This window comes from Linepithema humile, chromosome 1, assembly GCF_040581485.1.
Source record: "Linepithema humile isolate Giens D197 chromosome 1, Lhum_UNIL_v1.0, whole genome shotgun sequence".
Taxonomy (NCBI): Eukaryota; Metazoa; Arthropoda; class Insecta; order Hymenoptera; family Formicidae; genus Linepithema; species Linepithema humile.
In genome coordinates this window covers 19,101,168-19,128,869 of record NC_090128.1, presented here as the reverse complement: position 1 = coordinate 19,128,869, position 27,702 = coordinate 19,101,168, and the positions used below count along the sequence as shown (strand labels likewise).

Here is a 27,702-nt window from a genome sequence, read left to right as displayed (position 1 = left end):
ATTTAAGTTTCCGACATAATTAAACTCAATCGTGCGTCGTTTCTGAAAATGTGTTATAAATGAGCAAGTGCCACCTGTAAATAGTCCGAAAAAGTGCTTCTTTTTTAAACTGATGGATAAAATCCGAATGCATAATTTTCTTCCTTAAAAAAAATTGTCAATTACAGTTATAGCTATGGATAAATTTAATGGTAATGAAGGAAGATTGAAAATCGAGAGAAGATTTTAATTCAAAATAAATCACGAAATAAACGACCAGAGAATTACAGAGAAAGACAGGAGACTTCATGAAACTCGATCATTAGCTATCTTGTGAAAAGCCGACTGATCGTTTAGGAATACTCCGCGCCAATCGAATGGAAAGCTGGATCATCGTAAACTCAACAATATTTCACCGCATATTGCCTGTACGTAAACACGTAAGACACATAAGACGCGTAAAGCTCCGCAGTCTCGGCTCGATCGGGCAAGCCTTCTCGAACATCGCCGCGCACACAGCCGGCGAAACCGGAAAATTCTCCGCTATAAACTTCCGCGCGAGAGACGCGTAAAAAACAAAAGGAAGGAAGGGCGGTCAAAGAGGGGAAGCGTAGGTGGATCCTGTAACCCGTAGGCAAGACGGAAGAACAAAGGAACGTACGGATGCGAGAGCAAAGAAATGCAAAGGGTATGCTGGACAAGACAGAAGTAGGATAAGGATAAGAAGAAGAAGAAGAAGAAGAAGAGGAGGAGGAGGAGGAGGAGGAGGAGGAGAAGGAGGAGAAAGAAAAGAAGAAGTAAGAGGAAGAAAAGGAGAAGGGTAGAGAGGAGCAAGAGAAGGAGCTGCAGTAGAAGGAAGAGACTTTCAGGCATGCATGCAGGAAGGCAGGCATATAGGCATACAGACAGATAGTCACCGCCGTCGTGACCGCCACCGCCGCCACCGCCGCCGCCACCGCCGCCGCCGCCGCCGCCGCCATCGTTGCTGCCTTCGCCGCCGCCGTCGCTGCCGCCGCCGCCGCCACCACCGTCGTCACCGCCGCGATCGCGCGCTCGAAGAAGGGAAGTGGGGACAGCACAACACAGCGCGGCCGCGTGTGCAGGCTGCTTTTGCAGAGCTTCGCTCGGCATACGGCGAAACGTTTCGCCTTGTGCTGCTGCTGCTGCTGCTGGCTGCTGGCTGGCGACTACCAACTGTCGACTGCTCCTCTCAGTCTGCCGGGCGGCCTCGCGCGCGCTTGGTTTCCGTTAACGAATCTGCGCGCCGCGTTGCGAAACGAATCCGCGGAGTTCATGGAGGATCGACGATCACGTCGTGAATCTATCGAGCGCCGCCGCAACGAAAGTCGTGAATAGCTAAAGAAAGAAATACGATATCTACCGACGCTGAAGACGCCGAGGTAAATCGCGCGAGATCCGTCCGCGTAGACTCCCGAGGGATCCGCGAGATCGGCCGCGCGAAAAAAGCAGTCGCGAGGCGCGGAGGGTTTAGAGCCGTGTTGCTGTCGCGAGCACACGAGGATCCTTGAATCGCGACTTGTGCAACGTGCGTTTCGTTTCGTAAGGCGCCCGTATACCACGTGTCGCGATGATTCGCGGCTGGTTACTTCAAGTGTCGTGCTTTGATCGATGAACAAGGAAGGAAGCACTCGCGAGGAAGCAAGGGCGAAAAAGGGGCGAGCACAATACACAAACGATATCGCTCTTACCGTTCGACACAAAGCTTTCAACCATCCACAGGTGTTCGAATCGATCCATTTTCGCGTGTCCTCGTGGACGTCGTGATACGCAGTGATTACAATCTGAGGATCGCGCGCGAAATATTTTTCTATCGTTTGACGAGATTCGAGACATCTCATGAGAAAAGAGGATATTTCACCGTCCGAAGGAGAGGCTCGTTATCGTCGGTTTGTTTGTAATTAAAAAATCCTTGACACACTCGACATGATAAAAGGAATTTGCGAAATCATTACAAGTAGAAGTCGTTAAGTTTTTCGCGATATTTTAAGATAAAAAGAGAAATATTACGCTTATATACTCATCGACGCAGACAAATTGTTCAAAGTATTGTAAAATAATTATGTGATTAGTAAACACTCATTTTCGTTAGATAATTTTGTGAAAAAAGATATTGCTAGAAAAGAAATAGGAGTGCAAAATTTCTTGCTCAAGATAACTCATCGAAACACATCCACTAGAAACAATATTGCACTTGGAAAATATGTGTATAAACATACAGAAACGATGGCACTTGCTCAGCAATATAAGTCGCAATATGATGAGATACATATCGTGACTTATTTAAAATTCTCGCGAGTAGACGCGTCCGTTTTAAAGGAAAAATTCCGCATTAACGATGGTAATTTTTGTATTCTATGGCAGACGAGCACGCGCATTTGAAATCACGTTGACAGCGTGAGACAGGATCCAATTTTTATCGAAACGCAGAAACGCATCTCGAGCTCAGCGAAAAGACAATTTGCAGGCGTTCAAGTAAATAGATCCGTTTTTTTTACGAAGGCGTGCGCGCGATACGGAAAAACAATATCTGTGACATGAGTCCCGTGGGCGATAAGGATAGACAGTGATCCGATATTGGCGCACAGTCCACGATAATCCGCCGGCAGTTTGCGTTTGTGAAAACGAAGAAATCCGAAGGACAAGAATCGGCTCAAGCAGATGAAATGTGAAACACGAGGACGGCACGTCGCAGACCTGGCGGGAACGAAGGCGGAAGTTGAGAAAGCTGAGGTGAGATTCACCGCAGGGATAGCGGCACGTCGGGGGAGCACCTGGCGCGGGCCGCCTGAGATGACGGCCTTGCGACAGGATATCACGGCATCCCCGTATAAAACCTTCCTCCTGGTATCACTGATCGGACTACTGCTCCAAATTCATCCGGCGACGGGTAAGTGTTTCCTTCGGCAATCTTTTTTTCTTCTTTTTCTCGACACCTTCGCTGGCGAGAGAAAATCTCGATTCCGTTCGTTTCGCTTTATTACTTCTCGTATAATTAGCACATTTTATTATTTGCGGTGGAATGTTTTTATTGCTAATATTTTTTTAAGAAATTAAGTTTTGGAAATATTCGCCCGTTGCGCATTTTTTCGCGTGCGAATGCGAGTCCGTTCCTTTCTGTTTGTGTCAGCAATATATGTATAAAAGAGAATATCATCGTACCGATGACGCCGCAATAATGTAGAAAAATGCGCTTTAATCTGTCATCTTAATTACTGTGAGATTTCTGTTCGGAGAATCCTATTATCAAATAGCGACAGTTGATTTAATTTGCGTGTGTGTGCGCGTGTTTTTATACGTTCTTATATATGTTCTTATATGTTCTTCTTATATATGTTCTTGTATGTTCTTCTATCTCGCTATGTCACATTATAAGAGTTCCTCCCGATAGAGATGAAATGCATGTATTGTTGGATACGACTTTGTTCCTCGCAATCTGAAAGCTGCTTTTATCATCCAGCAATTTGCAACATTGTAATATCTCAGTATACAATTTGTAATTTGTGATTTCACAAGGTTATAATTTCCAACATTACAATTTGCCGTTGCGAGCATCACAATTTAGCTGCTACGTATTCGTCGCTTTTGCGGCGCGGTGTTCGTAAATCGAACAAAACGAGACGCGACTGTTTGAATATTTCATTCTGATGCTCTGCAGTTTTGCATTTCTATTGCACCATAAAAAATAAGTAACTCGCTAACATATTGACGATAATTGATTTTCTAAAGTAACACTTTTCTCCATTTCTTTTTAACAAATCAAAATGTCGCATATAATGCGCCGTTATCTACATATCGTGAAAACACCAATATTTTTTTTTGTCTTTTACGTTTGAATTAAATTGTACGGGACTCGTTGCATGCCCACAACAATATCGGAGCTGCAGCGCAATCTCCACGACGATCGTCAATTATCTCCACAATGCCAATTAAATTAGTCCTGTGTCGACGTTGCTGATTATTCGTAGAAATGCATAAAACGATTGTCGGCCGCCTTCGGACAGGCGATAAAGTGCGAATTAATTCAGCGTTAATTCAACGTTTGCACGGCGGCGATCGCCGCAAGCGCAGGCAGCGAAACGCGAGCTTAGCGAAGTTTTAAAACTTCATTAATGTCTAAGCTGAGCCGGCGGTTTTACGTTTTATAGATTACAGGTGGAAATGAGAATTGTCTAAGCAGTGCGCCCCGAAAGTTTGCGAGCGCGCGCGTTGACAGATTGGCGGATGTTATTATAGCTTGACACACAAGCCGTATCTTCGCAATTTCCATCGATTGAATTAGCGTGCAATTTCCTTTCGAATGCAATAATCCGAGTTGCGTGAAGCAATCTTACGAGCAATTTGAGAAGAACCGATCGACGAATGACGAGGTTTAACAAATTGATCGGGAGTTTACAAAGTACGGGATACAAAACTTTGGCGCTCTCTCGCCGAATCTTTGACTCTTGGGGACCGATCGTTCCGCAGGGGGGAGGGTTGCCGAATCTGATATGGATGCGGAGAAGCTAAGTAAAAGGGACACGCTGAAACGTAAAGAGAGAGGAAGAGATGTGCGCGTTCGCGCGCCGCGTACGAAGGGGAAGAGAAAGAAGAAATAAAGAGGGGAAGAGAGGGCTTATACGAAGCGGGAGACAGAGAGAAAGAAGAAAAGATGGAGCGAGAGAAAAGGGAGAGGGGGAAGAAAGCCTGGTGTAATGGAGGAACCAGTTTGCGGGTCAGTGCTCCGCGCATCAGCGAGAGGCGCTTCAGCCTCTAGACGCGCGGACGATGCCACCGGGTGAAAGAAGGACGGGAGACCCTGTGGGTCCCGTGAAGGACGTGAAGAAGGAAGGAAGGGCCCGCGAGATAGATAGAGAAATCGTTCAAAAACATTGCGATTTCGAGGCGGCTTTTGCGGCGTTCGCACAGCTTTTCACGGCAAAAATAACGAAAAAGAAAATTCCGATGAAAAGGGAAACGCATCCTTCTTCGAAAGCGGACATTCCGCTGTATTTTCGATTCAATCCTGCCGTACGCGCGTCCAAATATTTCCATGTTCGATTACGCGTATTAAAAGTAATTTATGCTTCCAGATATTATGTAGCGCGCCGTTGAAGAAATCGGTGACGCGAAGATCGGTGAGAAAGATATCGACGTAAGGAAGAGCGCGGCTTAATTTTTCGAAAACATACTCCAGTTTTCAATACACACAAAACTGGTTCTAATAGTTGAGCGTGCATCGGATTAGCACCTCCGATCCGTATCCCTTGTAGCGTGGGTAACGTAGTAAAAACAGTTCGACGAGCATGACTGAAGGCGCAGTCTCGGGAGATGATGAGACCGCGATAAAACGCTTGAGTTATGCGCGCGCGTGCGGTTACCTTCATATTCCATGTGAGGAAAGTGAGTATTCAAAAAGCCGTGAGATATATTATTGCTCACATTGTCACGCACAACACGGATACTTGGTTCAAACGGATCGCGCAGTTCCGCGGGCGAGCGAAGACTCTCTCTCACAATCGTCGGTTCGTAGCGTCAGATTTTATTGACAAACCGTAGAAAAAATTCGTAACGTTTCCCTGATCGCGTCAGTCTTGCGAGTTGCACGTTGTTATTATTGCTGTCGGACGTTCGTCCGAGGAAAGATTCTATCGACGTTTGTGATCTTGAGCCAGAAAGCACAGCGAGAATGGACTCTCGCGGACTACAGAATTAGCAATCGAGTTACGCGATCTCGCTTTATTCACCGCCAGCCTCGAGTTCCGAGAGCACCGTCGTGGCGGATTGTTTTTCTCGAGAAATAATGTCGCAGATGACAATCGCAGTGCGATTTTTTTTTCGGCGGATTTTTCGAAATTGGGCAACGCTTCGCGCGGGGAGGGGGCGGAGGTGAGAGGAAGAGAAGAGGAGGAGGATAAGGATGAGGATAAAGGGGAGAAGCTTGTGGTTTTGGTCAACCGGTCGAGTCGCGCCGGTGCGCGCGGGGACAATCTCTGAGCCTTGATGACTAACCGCGTGCCCCGTCTTGCCCGGGCAAGAACTCGTCTCCCCTGCGGCACGTCGCGAATACCTGCCCAGCGCTTGCTTCAGCAAGCACCGATCTTTTTACCACCTGCTGCCGCCCGATCTGCCGCGATATCCCGTGTTATTTCGTCAGTGTCGTCCGACGACATCCCGGGGCCGATTGGAGTTCGCGTGCGAGATTTATGACGGACGGACCAATGCAAAGAAATAGCGCTTATAAACCTTACGCGATCGACGTCCGTTAACATCGATACGATTATTTACAATCGTTTCGAATGACCGCATGACTGGGCGCTCTCTCGAATCGGCGCATTAAATTCCCGCGCGACTGCCGTTGCACCGCCGATTTGTAAAGCGCTGAACTGAGAATTGCGAAACATCTCGTTTCCGCGATCGTAAAACTGACCGATCGACAAATCGTCGTATGAAATTTCAAGTTCCTCGAACACGATAGTGGTTGTGCGTGCGCGCAAAAGCTGACGCGGTGAGCTGTGCTGCACACCGTGAACGAATAGGCACTTTAATCGGCAGCTTGTATCTCGCATGCCAGCATGCTTGTACGGAGTCCGACTTGCTAGAGCCTAACTAGCTAGAACCTAGAATCAACAGTCTAAATGCATCTTAGACGATCCCAAGTGTTAAAAATGCATCGCGACATCTCTGTATTTACCATAAGATAGATAACCAATTGTACGCGTATTTATTTTCACACCTGACAGTTAAACACGATGGGATTTTCAATTATCTATCATGCTGCTATGGCTCATTAATTTTAAAGCGTATCTATCGTTGCCTATTTCTCTATTTCTCACCGACCGAATAATGAGAAAACAGCGCTTCCGTTTTTCCACCGTCATTTGTTTATTCAAATCAAATTCATTATATTATGCTGGCAAAATTCGCGTACAATTTTGCGCGAAATACCGCGTGAAAAAAGTTTATCGTAAAATCAATGATGCAAATGAAAAAAACTGCTGCAATTTTAGCTATTGTTATCTTGAATCAAAAAATTTCATGTGGAATGCCGTGAAGCTTCTTTTCGGTCGATGCCATCTGCTTTAAGCGACCCTAAAGCGGCCGTTTCACGGTGTCAGATAGATACGTATATGAACCACGATAACAAATGCCGTGACCTTGACAATAATTTCATCCAAGTTTTTAACATAGTTACGAAAAGTTATCACTTCGAAGCTTGTCGTTTGGTAAATCTTTGTGCTTTCACGAGAAACATCTGTAACATAATCTGTAACATCTGGGTTTTTTTTTCATAAAAAAAGAAAAAAACGACTAGTTCTGGTTGAAATTAACCGTTGGACGCAATCGCTTGCATAACGTGGAAGATCGAAACTTGAGTTCATAAGCATAATATTACAACGCGATACGGGCGGGCGTCGTAATGTGCAAGGAAAGATTCTATAGATTAGGCCGTGACGTAAGCGCGGCGAGCAGCGGGCGGAAGGACTAAAGAGAGGAAGACTTGGAAGCTGAAACTTTCGTTGATTCGCGCGGGCCCCGAGCTTGCTTCTCGTAAATAACAAACTCTCTAGACAGTATACAGCCGGAGCACACTGCGGCTCGTGGCTCTCTGTGAACTACGAGAGTAGCAACGATGGTAGTGGTGATGGTGAAGGTATAAGAAGACGGAGAGCGCGAGAGAACTCAGTGAGGAGACGGAGTGGGGTTTGAAGAACGAGAGGAGGAGAGGAAGAAGGGCGTAACTGGGCCAAACGGTGGCTACGTCGCGGTCTAGACACGCCAAGCCGTGCCGCGCCGCCTCTCGCACGTCGCGCCTCTCCTCTCCTCTCCTCTCCTCTCTTCGCCACGTCTCGCCACATCTCGCCCTCGCCTCACCCTCGCCGCGCCTCGCCTCGCCGCGCCGCGACTGGGAATTAATGCTTCGAGTTTGCCAGACTTTCCTTTTCGCTACGTAACAAGGTGGTGTAGTTCCGCTGTCTCCTCCGAGCGACGGCGCGTGACACGCTTCGAATTAATCGAATTAATAATTGCGAGTCGGCGAGAGCTGTGATTCTAGATCGATGAATTTCCAGAGCACCGCGAGAGAGGGGGGAGGACATTTTTTTTCAACGCGCAAAACACGAGACACGTTTATGAAGCACATGGTCGCTCCGTGACCCAGCTATCAGACAAATCGGCATCAAGAGTAGCGGAAACGCTAGGATCGATTCTGATTTCATCGATGAACGATACTGACGGAGATAGCAATATGTATAAATGATGAAAAAATGTTCTTTTTCACTCAATCGGATAGGTTGCCATTAGGATTTTGAAATATATTATTACAATACGCAAATTTATATGCATTTGTCACGCAGACGTGCAATTATCTCTTCTCATTCCGATTATAATTACGCGTGAATGTGTAAAATAATTGATAAAAGGAACTGCTTGCTTTTTGCACAAACCAGATAGATCTCTTCGTCGTGCAAAGCTTCTAAATAACTTCATCCTACGAGCACCGAGCTAGAATCCGTATCAACCGATAGTGAAACTATTTTTGCTCTCGCCCGTAACGGGTGTGAGTCAAAAGAAAACGTTGGAAGGGTTTCGCGGCTATTTTAGCGAGCATCTGCGTTAGCGTCTCTCTGTTGTGCTGCTCCATTGCCGCATCCTCGTTACAAGTATTACAGCTGACGCGATTCACCTAAACTTGAGTCCCGAGAACTAGGACGTAAACAAACGAAGCGAGATCATCTCCCGTGAGACGCAAATATAGCTATTAATATCGCGAGATGAAGCGTTTGTCAGTTTTGTTCGGAACCGCTCTGAGCGTAGATATTGTGAACGATTTCAGTCAACGCTTTCTACTTAAATTGTGAGTTCGTAGATTCCTATTTTCGTTAACAATATCCAAACTCTATGTTGTACGCCCAACAATTCTGAAAATACTGCGCGCGAGATGAATTTATAGATTATCCGACCTCCGCTGCACTAAATTTTCATTCTACATCCAACTTGTGAGATTATTATTTTCTTCACGTATTTTACAGCGTATTCAATCAAAAACATATTAACACAGATATACGAAGTAGAAAGATTTCTCGTGTTTCCACATCAAGTGGGTTGTAAAATCCTTAAATAAATTTTTATGTCTCTGTAAAAAAAAAAAAACAGTTGAACACCATCAATTTTTCGAAGGCGTTAGAAAAGATAAAATATCAATATAAAAGAATTGATCGACCAATTAACCGAGGTATATTACAAAATATTGCGCAGTAACGCGTGTAGCGCGACGAATGCAAACGATCAAAGTATTTTTTTCCGCCGCGGTAATATATTATATTTGCATCTCACGTTGTTTGCTTTGTAATGAAGAGGAGATTTGCCATGCGGCGCAAAGATAATCATCGAATCCATCATCGACTTTGTTACAACTACGAGCTAGTCTTCAAGGAATTTTTGCTCGTCGTTAATGCTAATGGAGGGTTTAGTAAACAATGTCGACTATTCCGGGCTTGTAATCCGCAATTGTATATGGCCCACGTGTGCTAATCATACATCGTAAAGTACTTTCATGCCAAGTTCGCGAGAACCGCTTATGAACGGAAAACACGTACGTGCAGTTTATCTTGCTACTTTTAAAACAGTTAATACATCACTAGTGAATCAAGTGCAACAGTAAAGATATGCGGAAATACTTTGTGTTATCCGCAGAAGCGAGCTTTTTCTAAGGATTTTCTCTTATCGTAATTATTTCTACGGTAAAATTAACAAGTCGTCGTGTTTTTTTTTTTTTTTTTTTAAGAGAGTTGTAACTGCGTTTAATAATAAGTAATAAACACTATGCGTTTTATATGATGGCTGCGTGTTTTCTTTACGGGTAAACAACGTTCTCTACAACGTATCTATTTTGCACCATATATGTAGCGATAGCAAAGGACCTTGTTCTACTTTTTCGTAACGCTAATCACGTGTCCGATGTTTGCTTTTTCATACCTAACGTTAATTAGAGAGCCCTACAAGGCGTTTCTTTTTGTCGTGTCCCATTAATGTTGCTAGCTGGCACTAGAGATACAACTACATACGTCGACAATCTGCTCGCTCATTCCACGGCGTGTATCCACACGTGTGCGGAGCGCGCGATTCGGATAATTAAAAACGTCAGGAGAGACCGTAGTCAAAAGCTAGAGAAAAAGACCGACTTTGAATATTCTCTTCGAGTAAAAAGGAATAAAGGAATTTAAAAGAATTCATTAACTCTAATGAGTATGCAGACGGGCGTTTGCACATCTGTGACTTTTATAACATATCCGTAATTAAAATAAATTGAAATGTTTCTTGCAATAATGTTCCACGTAGTTTCTCGTCTAGTAAGCTTCAAAAATAGTATTAATATAAATTTCATGTGTATTTTCTTGGTCTGCATTAGGCGGTATATGCTGGTCGTCCATTAGTAACGGTCGGTGTAAGGAACTTCTATCGCAAGGCGTCACAAGAGAAGACTGTTGCGCATCTAACGCAGCAGCCGCGACTGCCTATTCGGACGAAGATCTGGATAGCGGAAGTCTCTTTTTTTGGAGGGTTCTTGGTGGAGGAGTGCAGTGTCGTCCTTGTCGAGGTACATAAATAGACTTACACTATTCCTCACAATAATTGAATATTAATTAAGACTTAATTTGCATGTGTAATAATTTTACTTACTAAAAAAAAAAGAGATAAAAAGTTTTTTGTTATTTCGACGCGTACGATCAGTTTATGTTACAGAAAAGTTGAAGTAAAATGATGTAGCTTCTATTTTCGCATTTACGTATTAAAATTTTGAATTAATCGAGGAGAAATGATTGAGAAATATTTTGCCGAACATTGGCACGAATGCATTGCATGATTCGCCTTCTATTCGGCAGAGAGTTGCGCGGAAGTGAGGTGCGAAGAAGGAAAGAAGTGCGTGGTGCGTAGAGGAAGGCCGAGGTGCGTGTGCAGTCCGGAGTGCAAAGCACCGCGAGGCGGTGGACCGGTCTGCGGGACGGACGGCAAGAGTTACAAGAGCCTGTGCAGACTCAAAAAACGAGCTTGCAAGAAGGGCAGCCACGAACTCGCGGTTGCCTACAACGGCCACTGCCAAAGTGAGTATGTATGATTAAGTTGAATCTCTTATCATATTTAGCCGTAAGAGTTCGCTTTGCATCTTTCTCTAAAATTCGCGCAATCGCTCCATTGCACAGTTTGACACGTTTTGCTTATCGTTGATTCGAAGGACTGGTGATTACGCTAACTAGGACGCAAACGCAAACGATCGGATAAAGAAACGGCAACGAAAACGACCTGAAAGAAACATCCGGTGGGATCGGCCTCCCAATACGGCCACTCGTTGCTACACGGTAATTGTCTCGTAATCGATCCTCGTAACGCGGCTTAATGACTGCGCGTACGAGAGAAAATATTTTGATCCTGTAATACCGAAACGTCAATGAACCGTGATGAAACGCGTGTTAGTTCCCACGACTCGCCGACTGTGTGAATCTGTACTACAATCAAATGCAAAGATCGTGTTGCGCGCAACGCATATCTCCGTAAATATATGCATTCCAGTGCGTGTTTTATATTCTTACATTTATAGATTTAATAAATAATTCTAATAATATAATGCTAATTATATACTATATATATTCTTCTTAACATGCCAGCTAAAATCTTTTATGCGCTTTATAAAGATGCCAATAGCCGACGCTGCGTCGATGCGGAACGTAATATTCGAAATCGGACGCTCTAGAATCACTCGTGCCGCGTAGCTAAGGGAATAAGTGATCGGGAGAGCGCGCGATTGCGGTCGAAACGGCTGGTGACTGAGAATAAAAATAAAGAGAGGCAATGCGTCTATCACGGGGGCGGTTTACGACTGTGCGTAATAACGTGCAAAGTGTCGAGCAGGTTCGTGCGCACGGGTCCGGTGCGGCCAAGGTCGGACCTGTTTGCTGGACCAGAACCTGAGCCCTCACTGTGTGAGGTGCGCCCGCAGGTGCCCCCAGGCGCCTCCGCACCAGGTCGCCGGCGCGCGCCCCGTCTGCGGAGCCGACGGAAACACCTACAAAAGTGCCTGCCACCTGCGACTGGCCGCCTGCCGCGCGGGTCGCGCCATTCCCGTCGCTTATAAGGGCCATTGCAAACGTGAGTCTCTATTTTTTTTCCTTCTCCTTGCGAAATCTTGCAGTGTTTCACCATTCGCTTGTAATAACTTCCGAAAAAAATCTATTCTAAGAAACAAAATGCTTAAATCGAGTGAAAGATTTATCGTGAGGTATTCGACCACTTTATATGGGATAAATATTTCTATAACCGCAAAATTTTTACTATATAGAGGCATAAAACAAGAAAAGGAAGTCGTTAACCGACTGTGTACACATAATTTATCAAAGAAGATGTTGAATAAAGTGAGCGCATATAAAATCGTAGGATACAGTGACATCGGCAAATAAAAAAAGAAGCGGATAAGAAAGAAGGAGAAAAAAAATTTGTTTCATTGGCGAACGAGTAGACAACCGACCGCTACTTTGCATCGGAATGGGCCTTATTGTTGTCTGTTTTGCACGGTCCCGAAACCTCACGACAGGTACCATAAAATAGCCAAGACACGGTGTCCTTAAACGGGAAGTTCATGGGAATAATAAAATTCACGAGTAGATTTTGAGCCTGCCTGATTCAGCAGAATTTGCCGTTCTTTTTTTTCCTTCATTCCGCGCTTCCTTTCACCTTCCCGCTTCACCGTCATTCCACTCCACCCACCAGATCCTTTACTTCAGCCCTTCCGTAGAAAGGAAGTAGAAGATAGGATTCCGCGAGTCTAAGATTTGCTCGCAAAAAGAAAGAGGTGCGTTAGTTGAAGAAGAAAAGGATGTGCGTCTCTGTGGTTCGTCTTTGCCTTTGCCTTTGGCCAGTCGCGCGGCACGAAGGCGTAAACAGACGTGAACGAATAGCACAATGGAAAGACACTAAAAATAATGGCGATCCCGAGAATCTCGAGAAGGAAGTCATTACAAGTTGAATGAGATTGGGCGTACATATTTCCAATGAAATGTAATACTTCCACTCGCCGCAAACAGTTTTTCCTCGCATCTTACGAAATTACACCGATAATAAGAGCAGTTCAGTTATGGTAATAAAATAACTTTCGAAAATATTTCACCTAAAGCCATCCAATTATCTCTTTAAACAATTATTATTAAGTTCGAAAATATTATTCCTGTTAAATCGATTTCTGTCGCATGCAACATACATTCTTCGAGTCATAATTTTCGCAAGGATTATAATCAACTTGCGAATTTCCCTTTTGTACTTGGCACATGTTCCTCCCTAAGTTAAAAATAGAGGTTCAACGAGCGATTTTTTTATTCTCGCGACTCGAAGAAGATTATTCTTAAGCTAGCGATTGCCCGACGGGATTCATAATTGCGGTAAGAAACGGATAAGTGCAAGGTATGACTTTTGTCTTGGTACTTCTCACGAGTGTCTTATATTGCAAGGAGAGAAGAGAAAAGGAAGAGGCGTAAAAGTAAAAAACATCAGAAGGCAATCGCAAGATCGTTCCAGGAAGTTCATCGACCGAGACGCGATCTGCTGGGCCGCGAAAAAGAAGAAAAAATTATAAAAAAAGGGAAGAAGGTAAAAAGATGGAGCAAGAGACAAAGAGGAGCATCGTTTTCTGTCCATTTCTCTCGAGAAGCTGCCATAAACCCTCAACTTTGAACACGACACGATCGCCGATTACCAGTCAGATTGACAGATTTTTTTCCAAGAATCCAACGTGGATCCTTCGACGAGTATCACGCGATCATCGCAACCACCTGGCATCCTGATTATTTCGGACAGCTTTTAGTTAACTTAAGAAAATTTACCAATTTCCTCTTGTAGAGTTACTCGCCTTGCTACATTGTAACATGTGTGCACGAAGAGAAAAGCAAAAGTATCAGGATAAAAGCAGGATCGGCAAAAGGGACTATCTTTCCTTTCTCAAACGTACTCTAACGAACTTCTGATAACGACATCGATGAGACCGATCACAGCCTTCGCGTTACACATGCAGGCACAACAATCATATTTTTCATTGCGCGGAAAAGAAAGAGGATGTCCGGCTTTATCGATAATTCCTCCGATATGTAACGCGCGCGCGATACTTTCCGCATTGTCGCGGTCGCAGCTTCGCGCCGTGGAATGTTGACGACGCGTAAGCCGCCGTCGTGCACAGCTCGCGCAGGGCGTGGGCGCATTACGCTTTGGGATCGTCGTCATTGTATTTAAATGGCGAAGCTGCAGGAGGCAGTTCTTAACCTGTCCGCTCTGGCGCAGCCAGAGACCAGCCGTTCTTTCGGTAGGTGGGCAAGTTTCGCGCGTATGCGTGGGTTATTTTAAGCAATGCGACCATACGTATTTCGCGAGGTGGTTGCACTTGGACCAGACTCGCGCGAATGTCGACAGCGACGATAGGATTGTCGTGTGTATGCGCGCATAAGATGACCCGGCATTACGATCGACTGTTGAATTTCCCAAGTGCATTCGCGAGAAAGCGAGAGAGAGGGAGAGAGAGAGAGAGAGTGAGAGAGAAGGGGGGGGGGGGAAAGAGAGAGAGAGAGAAAGAGAAACGCTGTAACCGGAACGCGTCGAGAATATTTTCAATCGTCAACAAGGATAAGAATGAAGTATTCGTCGCGATGACATTTCCATCTGCGTTTCCTCGCCGTTCCCTTCATCGTCGAGCGCTTGAATCATCATTTCACGCGATCGGTGTAGGCGAATAGACGATATAGGCCAAGGATATTTCAGCGCGGAAAAAAAAATAGTACTGTCATACGTAGCCGCGTAGATGTGACCCGCGCGCGCTGATGTACTTGCAGACGTATGTAAGGATGTGTCCTTGTGGCGTCCTTGCCCTCCGGTCATTCACCGTATGCACGCACGCACGCAGGCGGGCACGCACGCACGCACGCACGCACGCAAGCACGCACGCATGCACGCACGCACGCACGCACGCACGCACGCAAGCATGCACGCGTGCAGTCGCACACGTACGTACGCGCTCGACGCATGTAACGTGGTGCGCCCACGCAATCCGTGGACGTTGGAACCCGGCGCACGCGGCCCTTTTACGTTTACGACACTTACGGATCCTCGTATTCCCCACTACCTGTCCCCGATTGAACTAAAAATAACCCGCAGCTACAAGAATTTCGGCGTGCATCGATCAGCACTCGCGTTTCGGAGAACGAAAGTTCAATCGAGTCGATCACTGCCCCGCCGCCTGGAACCTCACGACCGTGAAACCACCGGACCGGTTTCATTCCGCGCAAAGCCGCAAAAGGTGCGGAGATTTTTGGTAATGAAGAAAAAAATATGCCATACATAAAATACACGTGTGACGCCACGAGTGTCATTCCGCGCCGTATGAAAGTGTGCTGGCGCAACGGGCACCTCCTCGCGCAAAAGTCGCCCGCGCGCCTCTGCCGAGCGCGCAAACACGACGCAGCGCGAACTAAGAAAAGATAACAGCTGCGTTTCGTCTCCGAAATATTAATAGCGGCGAAGTTTATATTTTAATTTTCAAATTCCTCGATCGTCTCCGCGGACGTGTATCGCGAATTCCCGGGCGTAAAATCCCTAGAGGCAGGCCGCAATTTCAATGCGCGCAATATATTACCGCGCGTTTCTTTTATCTGCGCGGTAGTCGTCGCGGAATCATTGCGAAGTCACCGTGAACCAGCATGAGCTGTCGTTTAAATCAATAGACAATTCCGCCCGTCTCTTCCAATCAGATTGCTATCGCGCTCGTTGGTCAGTTTCGGTTTTTGCGTTAAAAAATTGCGCGCGATCGGATCCGCGCGGGGAAAAATGTGAACGCCGTTGGCGGATCGTGTCGCAGGAGACTCGATCAGAATTGTTTCGCGTTGTACGTAATATATTTTTTCAGGTATATTTTTCAAGAGATATATATCTTTCAAGTCGATATTATTCGCAAACGGCGTTCCGTCAGCACAATCGACTAACATTTATGATTTCGGCAAATTTGGATTTATTCTTCGAACGCTTCGTTTCACTATCGATTTCCTCGCAAGATTACTTCCGTGATTCAGTGTCGACGAAATCAGAGGAGAGTCCATAACGGGAACACAAATGCCTCGTTTGAAAATTCCTCGCGGCGAAATCGTCCCGCGATCTCTTTCTCTCTCTCTCTCTCACTCTCTTTCTCCCTCTCCCTCCCTCCCTCTCTCTCTCTCTCTCTCACGCTCTCCGTCTCCGTTCGTCTTCGAGCAAGAGACTCGCCTCTGCCTCGAGAGAACAGGTGGGTACGCTAAGGTCGCCGAGGTCAGCCGCGTTTATCGGTTTGAGAACGGGGTGAAGGGGAGTCCGTTGGATGCAAACAAGGTTGAGCACCTTACACGAGAAGGCCTCGCGGCACGACTACATGAAGTATGCCTACGTATATATCGTCTTTCTGAAGTCCGGGAATGAGAGAATGAGAGAAAGAGAGAAAAATCGATTTGTGAGGTACGTCGACGACCGAAGAACCAGAAGGGAATCGTGCATACGTTGCATCGGGGAAGAAACGAAGACAAGAAGCGGCGAACGCGAATCGAAGAGAGGAGAGGAAAGAAAAGGAGGAGGAAGAGGGAGTGGCGGAGGAGACCGGGGGGAGGGGGAGGGAGGGGGGTAGGAGAAAGCGAGACGGAAAAGTATCCGGAGAAAGAGAGCGGGATAGGACGCGACGGGGGCGGGGCGGGGCGAGAAAGGTTTGTACAAGAGGCTCGCACACAAGGGACTCCTGGCAGCGGCCCTCCACGGGCCCGGCCACGGACCCCAGTAACAGTATTCAGTAACACCATGCACTGGCGCGGTGCAGCCTGGCGTGGCCACGGCGTCCGTGCCAAGCTCGTCTTTTTTTATTGGGCTCTGGCGCAAGATCTTACCGTCTTCCTTTCTCTCTTTTTCTCCCTCTCTCTCTCTCTCTCTCTCTCTCTCTCTCTCTCTCTCTCTCTCTCTCTCTCTCTCTCTCTCTCTCTCTCTCTCTCTCTCTCTCCCTCTCCCCCCCTCTCTCTCTCTCATGCTCTTTCTCTCTCTCTCTCTCTCTCTCTCTCTCTCTTCTCTCGGCCAATGGACCGACGTCGCTTCGTCTTGCTTCATCGTTTCCCTCTCCCCCTGTTCCTCACAACCATATCAACGTCCGCGCGTTCGCGTCTCGACATCGACATTCACCGCGCCGCATGCCTCCAGTTGAATACCTCCTTAACGCGAGCCGGCCTTCTCGCCAGCGCCGGCACCCTACCAGGACACCCATCCCTCACCCCTTTGGCGCATCCCGGGCGCTCCCGAGTCGCGTTACCTCCTTCACATCGCTTTAGCCACTCGGGTTCCCCGCGTCTATCCCCGTCGCGTCGGTGTCGCGCGGTCGTGATGCTCGATACTGTAAACAATCCGCGGAGGGTACCGTCTGCCCCGTATGCAAACCGTATGTGCACGCCGCGCCGTGACTGCACTTTGCATATCGTCGCGACGGCAAAGCGATTTCGCGTACGACGCGATCGGACCGTCGACGCGACTCGCCGTCGTTTTTCAACAGAGTGGCGCACGCGTCTCGTTTTCACCCGGCCGGAATAATAAAATACGCATCCCGGAGACTCGAGTTGCATCTCCTTTTCAAACGATTCCTGAAAGAATATATATATATATATATCGAGCGCGATCGTACAGCAGAGCGAAACAGTTTCGCGCAAATGTTTTCAGCGTTACATCCGTATTTCTCTGATTTAATTCGCAATTGACATTAGGCGACACGCGCATCGCGTGGAAACACTTGTCGAATAACCCAACGCGTATATCTCTCTCAAATGTTATGCGCGAGAATATTATCACGTCGATAATACCGTCACGGTAATTGCACAAATGTGATAGCGTCTGGGATGTAAAAATGACGGTTCAATGCACCACGCGCTCCATGCACCGTCCACCTATATAGCAGATCGGTTTCTTGCACTCACAGCTAATGATACAGCCGTCGCTTTTAGCCGTACGTCGTATTAGCCGTACAGCCATTAGACTCGGCAAATATCGTCAATCACATCAATCGAGCGAAAATTTACTCGTAATTATTTTCTTCCGTCCTGTTCTGACGTGCGGTGGAAGGCAAGGACGCGACTCCGCGCCCGTCTCTTCGCGCGGCACGCAATCATTACGTTTTTTCCACGCGCGCGCCTAAGCGCCCGCTTGTAAGTAAATTATTGTGAATTTCAAGACGGGGAAAAGAAGAGTCTGTCGTGGCGCGGTTATTGTTGCCGTCCCGATCATAGACTTTCCATCTATCGCACTTGAAATCTGAACTCTCTATATTAGCAGTTTCTCTTAACGCCCCGTGTGCGCGCGCGTGAGGAGAGCGGTTCTCTCGTGCGGGAATAAGAAAAAGTAAAGGGGGACAGCTAAAGACATCGGCGGAGGAGCACGGCACACACTGCGCGCGACGGACAAGTAAATAAGTAAATAAACCAGCCGGTTTAGCGACGAGGTGTCGCGATGCAAATAATCGTCTTTCTCCGATTCGAGGATCCGAGGCGCGAAAGTGCACGCGTCTGTAAATATGCATACGGCAGTTATGCGCGGAACGTATATGAGCTTTTCTCGGCCCTCATCGTCTTCTCGCCACCTCTTTTCGTTCCTTCTGTCTCTTCTGTCCCTTCCGTCCTGACCGGCCAGTCCGGAATATTTTATATTCCACCGAGATCTCTCTCTCTCTCTCTCTCTCTCTCTCTCTCTCTCTCTCTCTCTCTCTCTCTCTCTCTCTATCTCTCTCTGTCTTTCTCTCTTTTTTTACTCGATGCGCGGTCGTTTATTCTTGCCACCAGAGGCGTTAAGTAATTTGCTTATTTTTTTCACCTTGCCGATGGCTCGCACATATATTGACATCGTTTTTCATCTGTCAATACTTGACGCGCGCGCGCGCGCGCGGTTTTTACGCGCCGCGCTGACCTGCGGATGACGCGGTGCGATGAGAATTATCCGGTTGTCGCATGGCAAATTATGCCCGTCGACCAAGACGGAAGTGGATAATGGCATAGAAGGACAACATTTTTATCGGGAAGGGTAAATATCGTCGTGATACTGCCGTTATACGTGGCGTCGCGTTGCATCGCCGATCATCCGCTCATTCCGCTGATTGTGGCGCGATTTCGCGTTTTCCAAAATCGTCGTTCCTCGCCATAAATATACAGACGGAATCAATAATGCCGTAAGGTTGAACCGAATTTTAACATCTCGGGAGGGCGCGGACGTTTGCTGATGCCGCGCGTGAGTATTTTAAAAACCGACTAGAATATATTGTAACTAACAACGTTATTAGAGTCATCAAGAGCCACGGAGAAAAATGTTGTTTGTGTCATAAACCGAGCGTTCTTGACCTCATCGTGTATTCCGCCTCGAGACGCAATAGACGCTGTGATGTCATACTAAATAGATGTCTTAATGTAATTAAACAAAGCTATTCGTTGAACGCTGTTTTGCGCTGCGCGTGTACAAGTATATCCATTCGATGTATCGTTGTCGTTTAATTTAATAATAATTTAGCTAAGATTGGCGTAGGGGAAGAGAAGGCGCGTCACGTGACTCCCAAAGTAACATTACTTCATCGGGCGCGCGATGCGTAACCTAATGACGGATCATTTAAATTGTTGTGGTTCAATAAGCGTTGACGACGTTATGTCAATGCCACGTTAGGTTGAATGACCAATGACCCTCTCGCACACATGGCATTGCGTAATCGTCGGCGTTACTTCTCTTCCCTTATTAAACTTCACGATTGAGTTCCATGGTAAGTCGGAGTGATGTCGGTTTTCGCGAGTTGTTATTAACGTAATTGAAAACGCTTATTTATTATTCATCGGTGACACTCACTGTAATTAACCAAAGTTACATTGTTGACAACTTTGCGACCTCCCTCGTTTTCAATTTTAGATAACTCGGCAATTAAGCATCAAACGATAATTTCGTCGAGTGAGAGTGAAATCATTAAATATTAAATCGAATGTACATAATATGTTTGTGATTTAGACATACGTTAAATATATTGGTAACTTTGTTATTTATAAGAATGTTGAGCTTGCAATAGTTATAATTTTTAATGGGATGTTGTATTATCGCGTGATTTTAATTCCAATAAAATATCTAGCAATTCTGCCTCACATTTTCGTGGAACTCTTTTAAAGCTTCTACAATTACGACGTTATTATCGAATATCTCACAATTTAGCATCGTGATACGCTAACTCACCTTCCTGCAAGCTTGTATTATAAATAAGCGCAATTCTATATGATGTCTAAGCAATCCAACAATGAGGATCGCATTACACACAGTTGTGAATCATTTAATATTCATCTAATCTGATCGCCATATGGCAGAATGCTACGTTATCTAAAATGTCACACGTGTTAAATATATACACACACACACACACACACACACACACACACATTTCTTGTTAATAATCAAATAAATTACATATTAGATGCCTCATTCTTTGAATAATATTTTAATAATTAAATAAGATAGAGTTGATAAAAATATCAGAGGACAAAGTATGTGACAAAATTAATTTTGAAACGATTGCATTAGTTTTAAGTGAAAGTGTCAAAATTCAAATTTTTATTTAATTATTTTGTTGCATACTTATTTATTGCAATTAATTGTAAGAACGTATTCAGCACATGTCTAAATGATGAAGCTTCTTACTTCGCCTATCCGTAACTTTCCGTAACAATTTTCGATAAAATAATTGTAAAAAAAAAAATAAATATAAGTAGGCATTACAAATAAACATGATTTTTTTCCTCTCTTTCCTCTGCCAGCTAGAACTAGGTCATCGACCTAGATGTTGATGTAATGACATATTATTACGATGATACTACGTCTCTGCAAACGAGTCAACGTACGAAATTGCCAAGTGACAGAGATAGAGTAGATTTAATTTAACGATCTAGTCTCTTCTCTCGTTTCTCTGCCGCGTGTGTCATCGTAGATACGAAAATACGCAAGTCTAGCGGAGAAGTTTGCTTCTAAAATTTTGAGGCAATTATTTTCGGAGATGTCTCTTCTCGAGAGATATTTGAAGGATCGCGAGACAACTGACAATATACGTTAAAAAGAGCGGAATACATGTCAGAAAATAACTATTTGCAAATATCCCATCTGTTTTTATCATCACATATATTTTGACAAACAAATGCAATTTATAACTATTCATTTGTATCAATCAGATATAAAGTCGTGTTCATTTCTACCATCACATATATTTTGATAAACAAAATATATTTTGACAAACAAGATATATGTGATGACAGAAGTGAACACGACTTTGTATCTGATTGATACAAATGTATAGTTATAAATTCGATTTTCAAGGCGCTGTATAAACTATATGTATTGACTCAAAATCGTCTTGTTGCTTGATTTTAGAGAACGCAGACTGTACTAAAATACGCTGTCGAGAAGGCCAAACTTGTTTGTCCGAAATGAAGTCTGGACGACCGCGTTGCGTGACCTGCACCTATCGTTGTCCCCGGAAGCGGGAGCGCGTCCGGAATCGGGCGCACCGCGACAGAGATCGAGACCGAGATCCGTCGACGACCATGTTGTGCGCCACAAACAATATCACCTATCCCAGCTGGTGTCACATCATCAAGGATGCGTGCGTTACCGGCTTCGTTCTCGAGACGCGGCACGCGGGTCCCTGCAACGCTTACGACACGGCTCCTCTTTATATCGGTGAGTTAACAGTTAATAAAAAAAAAGAACCTAACGTAACGTCGCCCGACGCACAACGAAATCCGACTTGGCGAACCGCCAAGATATCTGGATTTGTGAACGAGAATATGGAATATTGCCAGGAAGTCGACCTCGATCTTCAGCCGGCACAGAACGATCCGATGATAATGAAAGATAGGCAAATCGATGTGAATATACATATTCCATACAGAAAACAGAAATCTTATTGAAAAAAAAACCCCCAATAAAGCGCGATACGTGACGGTCTAGACACGTATTTATTTCTCCGCGAAATGTGGGCCAGTCGTGCCGTGAACGCCGACCGGACTCTGATATTATAATCCAACATGGAATTTGCGTTCGCGTGAGTCGGTGCGCGCCCACACACGAGCCTGTTAAATGCTTTCAACTGTGAGATCATGAGAGCACAGAGAAGGAATAGGAACGTAAATTTCTAGAATTTAACGGTCTAACCGTGCCTCGAGTCACGATCTAGCATTGATCTAATTTAACGATGAATAACTCGCCGATGAATAACTCGCCGATGAATAATTTTAAGGAGAAATTCTACGCGAATGTAACGATTACGGATATTCGCGACTTCGAAGTATTAATCTGAATAAATCGTGCTAGTAAAGATATCATTATTTTCTTTATTTTTCGTCGAAGTACACCGTCATCGATAACGAGAATGATGAAATTAATGAAAGCAAACTTCGCCTAATGCTATCACACTTCTAGGCGACATCACTAAACTTCCCATCCCTTCTTCGTAGCCTCTGCTAGATTACGTACATGCAGAAACCTGTTGCACGTTGTATGGAAACAGGAAGAGCTAGTTCTGCTTCCATCCGTAGTGCTTTCAACTGCGCGTTTTATGCGAATAATTCACTTTATGACATAATTATTTACGATTTGCTTATTGCGGGAGATATGCGCATTCTCGGTATTTTATGCGCGTTAATTTTACGATCGTTTACAAAGTGTTAAAAGCAGCTTGCTATAAATTACGCATTATCGCTTTGTAACGCTGGATTTCTATAATTTAATATCATTAATACTCAGATCTGGAAATATAAATGTCCAACGAGTTTTTCGCATTGACTAATACATATATCAAAGAAATTTACGGTAATATAAAAATGAAGTACTGGAGCAATAATGTTTTGTGAAATACTACAGTCATATAATGCATATTTTAGAAGTGTAAAGAGGACTTTTCCAAACCGAGGAAGGCCGTAAATCATTAAGGACGTTTAATGTTATTCTTCTCCCTCCACGTAATATTTTAATTTATCTTATCTTCCGCGCAGGGAGCAATAAACCTGGCAAAAGTATAAAAGCTTTTCATCACAATTGTACGTTAAATCCTGGAAGAATCTCCTTTAGCTGTTTTCCATTTAGTTTTTGATATAATGCGTCGCTAACCAGAATGTAGATTGACTTTTCAAATATCGGAGCAGCGAGAAGATATAAATTTGCCAAATCACAGGTTAATGTTTGCCAATCGTTTGATCTTGTTACGCTCATTACAGAGGAAGACAACACCTCGAGCAACTACGGGGTTGATCTAGCAGACGAAGATACAAAAGCGGGCGATCGCACCAAATCTCCGTACGGCCTCCACTCTTTAGCGTTTTCGTAGCTTTAGCGTTTTTCGCACTTCGGAAAACGACGTTCATTGGCGATAGCTGACAGCAACGATCCTACAGTCTCAAAGTCTAACAGGTATTCATCTCGCGAGAGCCACGAAGAATGGCCAGGGGTGAGCTTGAAGATCGACATCAATGCGCGACGCATCCGTTGTTCCTCGGTTTCCAACAAGTAGCAGAAGCCTGTACGAGAGAGACTCGACGGAGGGAAACGGAGGAGAGTCTAGCGAAGTCACGAAGTACCGTGTCTCAATCACTTAATTCAAACTAAAGTCATATCAAAAAAATCATATTTCGATAGAAACATATCTTATTCAGCGTTCCCGAAAGAATGCGCAAGCGGTTAGGTGTTGCTTTACATGAAGAGAGAATATTTACTCTGACCTCCGAACTCTCTTGTAGTGTGATGCGTTTACGAATTTCTTCGCGAGAAAGAAATACGGTGTAAACGAACATGTGCTATGCCGCGAGTTAACCCTCGCAAAATCACGGAGTCTATGTATCGATAATTACCGGCAAAAAAAAAAAAAACGTTGTTCTCTCTTAATTAACAGAGATTTGACTCTCTCGAATTAACAGATATATAACTTTTAAATATATATCGTATAGTCTCATTACGTAGAGAAGTTGTATAGGATGAAAAATAATACGAATGACCATAGAACACGCGTGTGATAATATTCGTAAGATGTCCGCTTCGAGCGATACCTTCGACGACTCGAAACGAACAGCAATCATTTGCATATTAACGGTAGCGATGCCGAAATTCTTATCAAAATAAATTCGCACACGTTTCTCATGTGGATGTATAGAAAAGATATTGCTAAATCAATAATAAAAATTAGTAATTACTGATGATTTTAGAGTCGACTAATTCTCGATGATGAAAATTTAAGTGGTTGCGCGGTTGCGTAAAAAATCATGAAAATTTCTATTCGAGCAGACGATAAATTTTTATTACCCGATTAATTCTAATTGTTTTCACCGTTATAGCTATTTTTTGTGAAGAAGTTTCATTATCAAGACATTCAACGATAAAGTGTTAAAAGCTGTGATTTATAATGCTGACGCCGATGAAATTTTTATCATGGGAAGGAAAAGGATTTTAAAATCATCAAGAAAAATTTAATCCTATTATAGCGATCAATATATTCTACGAAATATATTTCTGTATATGCCAAATATCGTGATTTAACAAATTAAAATAACGTGTCTTTCACTGATGAGCATTTCGAAATACAGTAAATCATCGGAAAGATGTAATTTTGATCATTATTATTATAACTCTGAAACATTATATAATCAAAAAAAAAAAAAAAAAAAATATATAAGATCTCGTGTCACTTCTTTCTACATGGAAAATATAAAACGATTTATAAGAGTATTAATCATGCAGCAATGTGTTTTTATATCATCTTTTAAACATTTTACTTGTATATCACACGATTATGAATTAATGTCTGACATTGACAATTCGAATCCTATGATTTAGTATAATTTTAAAATAATTTGTAAAATGGACAACGACTTTAATCTTCAATTATACTTGCAACACACTCCCATGTTACGTAACCCTTTACTCGCCCAAGCTGTTAAATAATGCATCGTTGAAGTTATTTTAAGATGCACATTAATAATTTTCATTGACATTAATCGATTGACATATTATATTTCGATCTCGAAAAACCGAAGTGATAGCGATGTTCAACGTGGCATCCGATTGCATTGTGTTACGACGTTGTGACACATTCAGCGTCGGGGAAATATAATTCACGGTAAGATTAGCGCATAGCGCGGCAATGTCTCCCAAAAGTAGCGTATTAGATAGACGAGCAATTTGACGTAAGTCAGTATTTATTAATCGATTTTGCACGACAAAGGGTCGTTGACGCAGCGAATGGACGATCGAGGATGATTACGTCGTGGTCTTGTTAATTTTCCAAAAGAATTTTGCGATTAAAAACCCGATACTATAGATTCCGATAAACATGCTACCGTTTCTGAAAATAATTACAAATAGTGCTCAGGCAGTGTTAAACCAATAAAGAGAAGATTGAAAGTTTTTTTTAGATCTTATCGGTAGATTTAAAATGGACAGAAATTTTGGTTTCAAAATGTTGACTTTTTCCATCTTTAATTGAATAGATCCGACACTTATTTTTACTGTTTCGGCTATTGAAATCTATCACTATATATGTTACATGTTGTAAATTCTCCGCTTCGTATGCTTGATTTTTATCGACTTGAGCATCATTGATCATCCAAATGCTTCCGTCCTAGCGTCAGTAGTATTCATGTAATATTTGTACTTAATTTATTTTAGTTTTACGGACAACGTTTCGCGTGTTCTCTTTAGTTGCGCACAATCAAGCAATTATTTTAATTAAATCCTTGATGTACATCTATGTCTGTTGGGAATGAAAATTCAACTGGCCCAGTATTAATCGCGAAGTAATAGAAAATAATAAGCCGAAAAATTCAAAATGTACTACTGTCAGAGTAATCGATAAAAGGCAATGAAGAAAATATTGGCACGCAATAATCACTCGATCATCACGAAATTCAACGCTGTTTATCAGCATATTTTTATTCCCAATATAGTAGATAATCGCCCATTATTTGGAGAGCGGTGTATTGCGCGGAGTAAATCTGCAGCTATCGCGCTAGTTAAAATCAGGTGAAGAGTCGGCCGCGCGCGTGCGACCCTCGTAATATAGATAAGTAATGAAAACGAACGCGTGTGTGTACCCTAGCCTAAGGTAGTGCTATCACAACTTTATCTATGGCTAGGCTATATCGCGTTAGGGCAAATCACGTGCTACGATTACGAAATAATCTATGCGCATGCATTGAAACACGCGTAAAGCGATTATAAAGCGTACGAACTCGGGACTCTGTTTCTACGAGAGATGTAACAAATCTCACAAGCAAAATAATCTATCATTTTTAATGTCTAAGTTTCAGAATGCTTTATCTAGGCAATAACAAATTAATTAACTTATAAAAAAAATAGATGAATAAATATATAAATATATACAGGCTGTCACTGAAAGGTCCAGCTAAACCACGGAAGCGCGTTTCTCATCAAAAATGCTGAGAATATCTTATTTCTCTTCCGGTTTACTCGGAGACTCTTCGGATTACTCCGATAACTCGGAAAAAATGTCCTTTCTTTTTCGAATTATTTCTAAAAACTCTTCAAGCTCTCGAAATTATAATAAGACGTTACGTATGTATGTATATACATATACACATTGCGCGAGACAATTTCTTTACGATGTAAAATATTTTTACTTTTTCGTGACGTGAGAAATGTGTTCCCGAAGTTTATTTTTAGTCGGACGTTCTAATGACATCTTGTATACGCATATACCTATACAGGGTATGCTGCCATTTTTTTCACCTACAGATTCGTTGACCAATTTGGAATCTATTTTTCGTCTCAAGTTAAATTGGACATTGAAACTATTTCAAATAAAATCTATCTGGTATTAATCAAAGAGTCAGATATTCTTCATCTTCGAAACTTTATTTGGCAAAAATTTGTAATTTTTATAACGCCAAAACTATTGGTGTGTGAAAACTTATTCAGAAAAAAATCGATCCTAGATTAGTCAGAGGATTCGTAGAAGAATAGAGTGGTAATAATTGTCGGGCAACCCGTATAAAAATATATATGTATTTACAGAATTGTACAGGATATTTGGTAATAGGCGTATTTATGTGATAAACAAAACAATGTTCCTTTCTGAAAACTGAACTGTCTTTTTTTATCGAATAAAATAGTTATATTTGTCGACAGCTCTTACAAGTTTCAATATGAAATTTAGTGTCAAAGATTTTGTTAAAACTCAATATATTTCAACTTTACAGGTTTTGCAAAAATTTTTTCTTTTAATTGCAGTTTATGAATTAATTTTTTGGCAATTTTTATTGAGATATTTCAGTTTTTAACGAGAGATATTGTTGTGTCAATCATATATCTCGCCTGTTTTCAAACACCCCATGTATACATATGAATTATGTATATATTTATATATACATAATATATATGTATATATATATAAACTCGCAATTGCTTTCAAGACTGTGGACACATTATATATATTATATATATATAGATGTATAAATGTTTAAATAAATTATTATAATGTGGTAATCAATTATAATAGTATTATTAATTACAGTTGTGCTGTAAAAAATGTCCAATCCTATTTAAAACCCACTATATTGAAACCTATACTTAAGTCTTTTTTTAAATATGTGTCGAAACTCATTATTTCAACTCATTACTCAAATATAT

At 43.2% G+C, this 27,702-nt stretch overlaps 1 protein-coding gene and 1 long non-coding RNA gene across 7 annotated transcripts in view; one reads left to right on the top strand and one right to left on the bottom strand.

The window, feature by feature from the left end:
• Positions 1 to 27,702, bottom strand: part of LOC136997100 (uncharacterized) — a 53,277-nt gene that overhangs the window by 24,066 nt on the left and 1,509 nt on the right. The gene's annotated exons all lie outside the window — the stretch shown is intronic.
• On the top strand, positions 75 to 27,562 carry Fs (Follistatin). Of its 5 annotated transcripts, none has more exons than XM_067347378.1 (7): positions 75 to 1,379; positions 2,362 to 2,887; positions 10,388 to 10,576; positions 10,863 to 11,081; positions 11,887 to 12,123; positions 21,439 to 21,747; positions 23,283 to 27,562. In XM_067347378.1, the coding sequence occupies exons 2-7, from the start codon at positions 2,659 to 2,661 to the stop codon at positions 23,390 to 23,392; spliced, it is 1,293 nt and encodes a 430-aa protein (XP_067203479.1). In that variant the 5' UTR covers positions 75 to 1,379; positions 2,362 to 2,658; the 3' UTR covers positions 23,393 to 27,562. The 5 variants fall into 5 exon arrangements, with proteins under 5 accessions (XP_067203479.1, XP_067203477.1, XP_067203475.1 ...); XM_067347376.1 differs by having other exon boundaries at positions 75 to 1,719; XM_067347374.1 differs by having other exon boundaries at positions 75 to 1,886.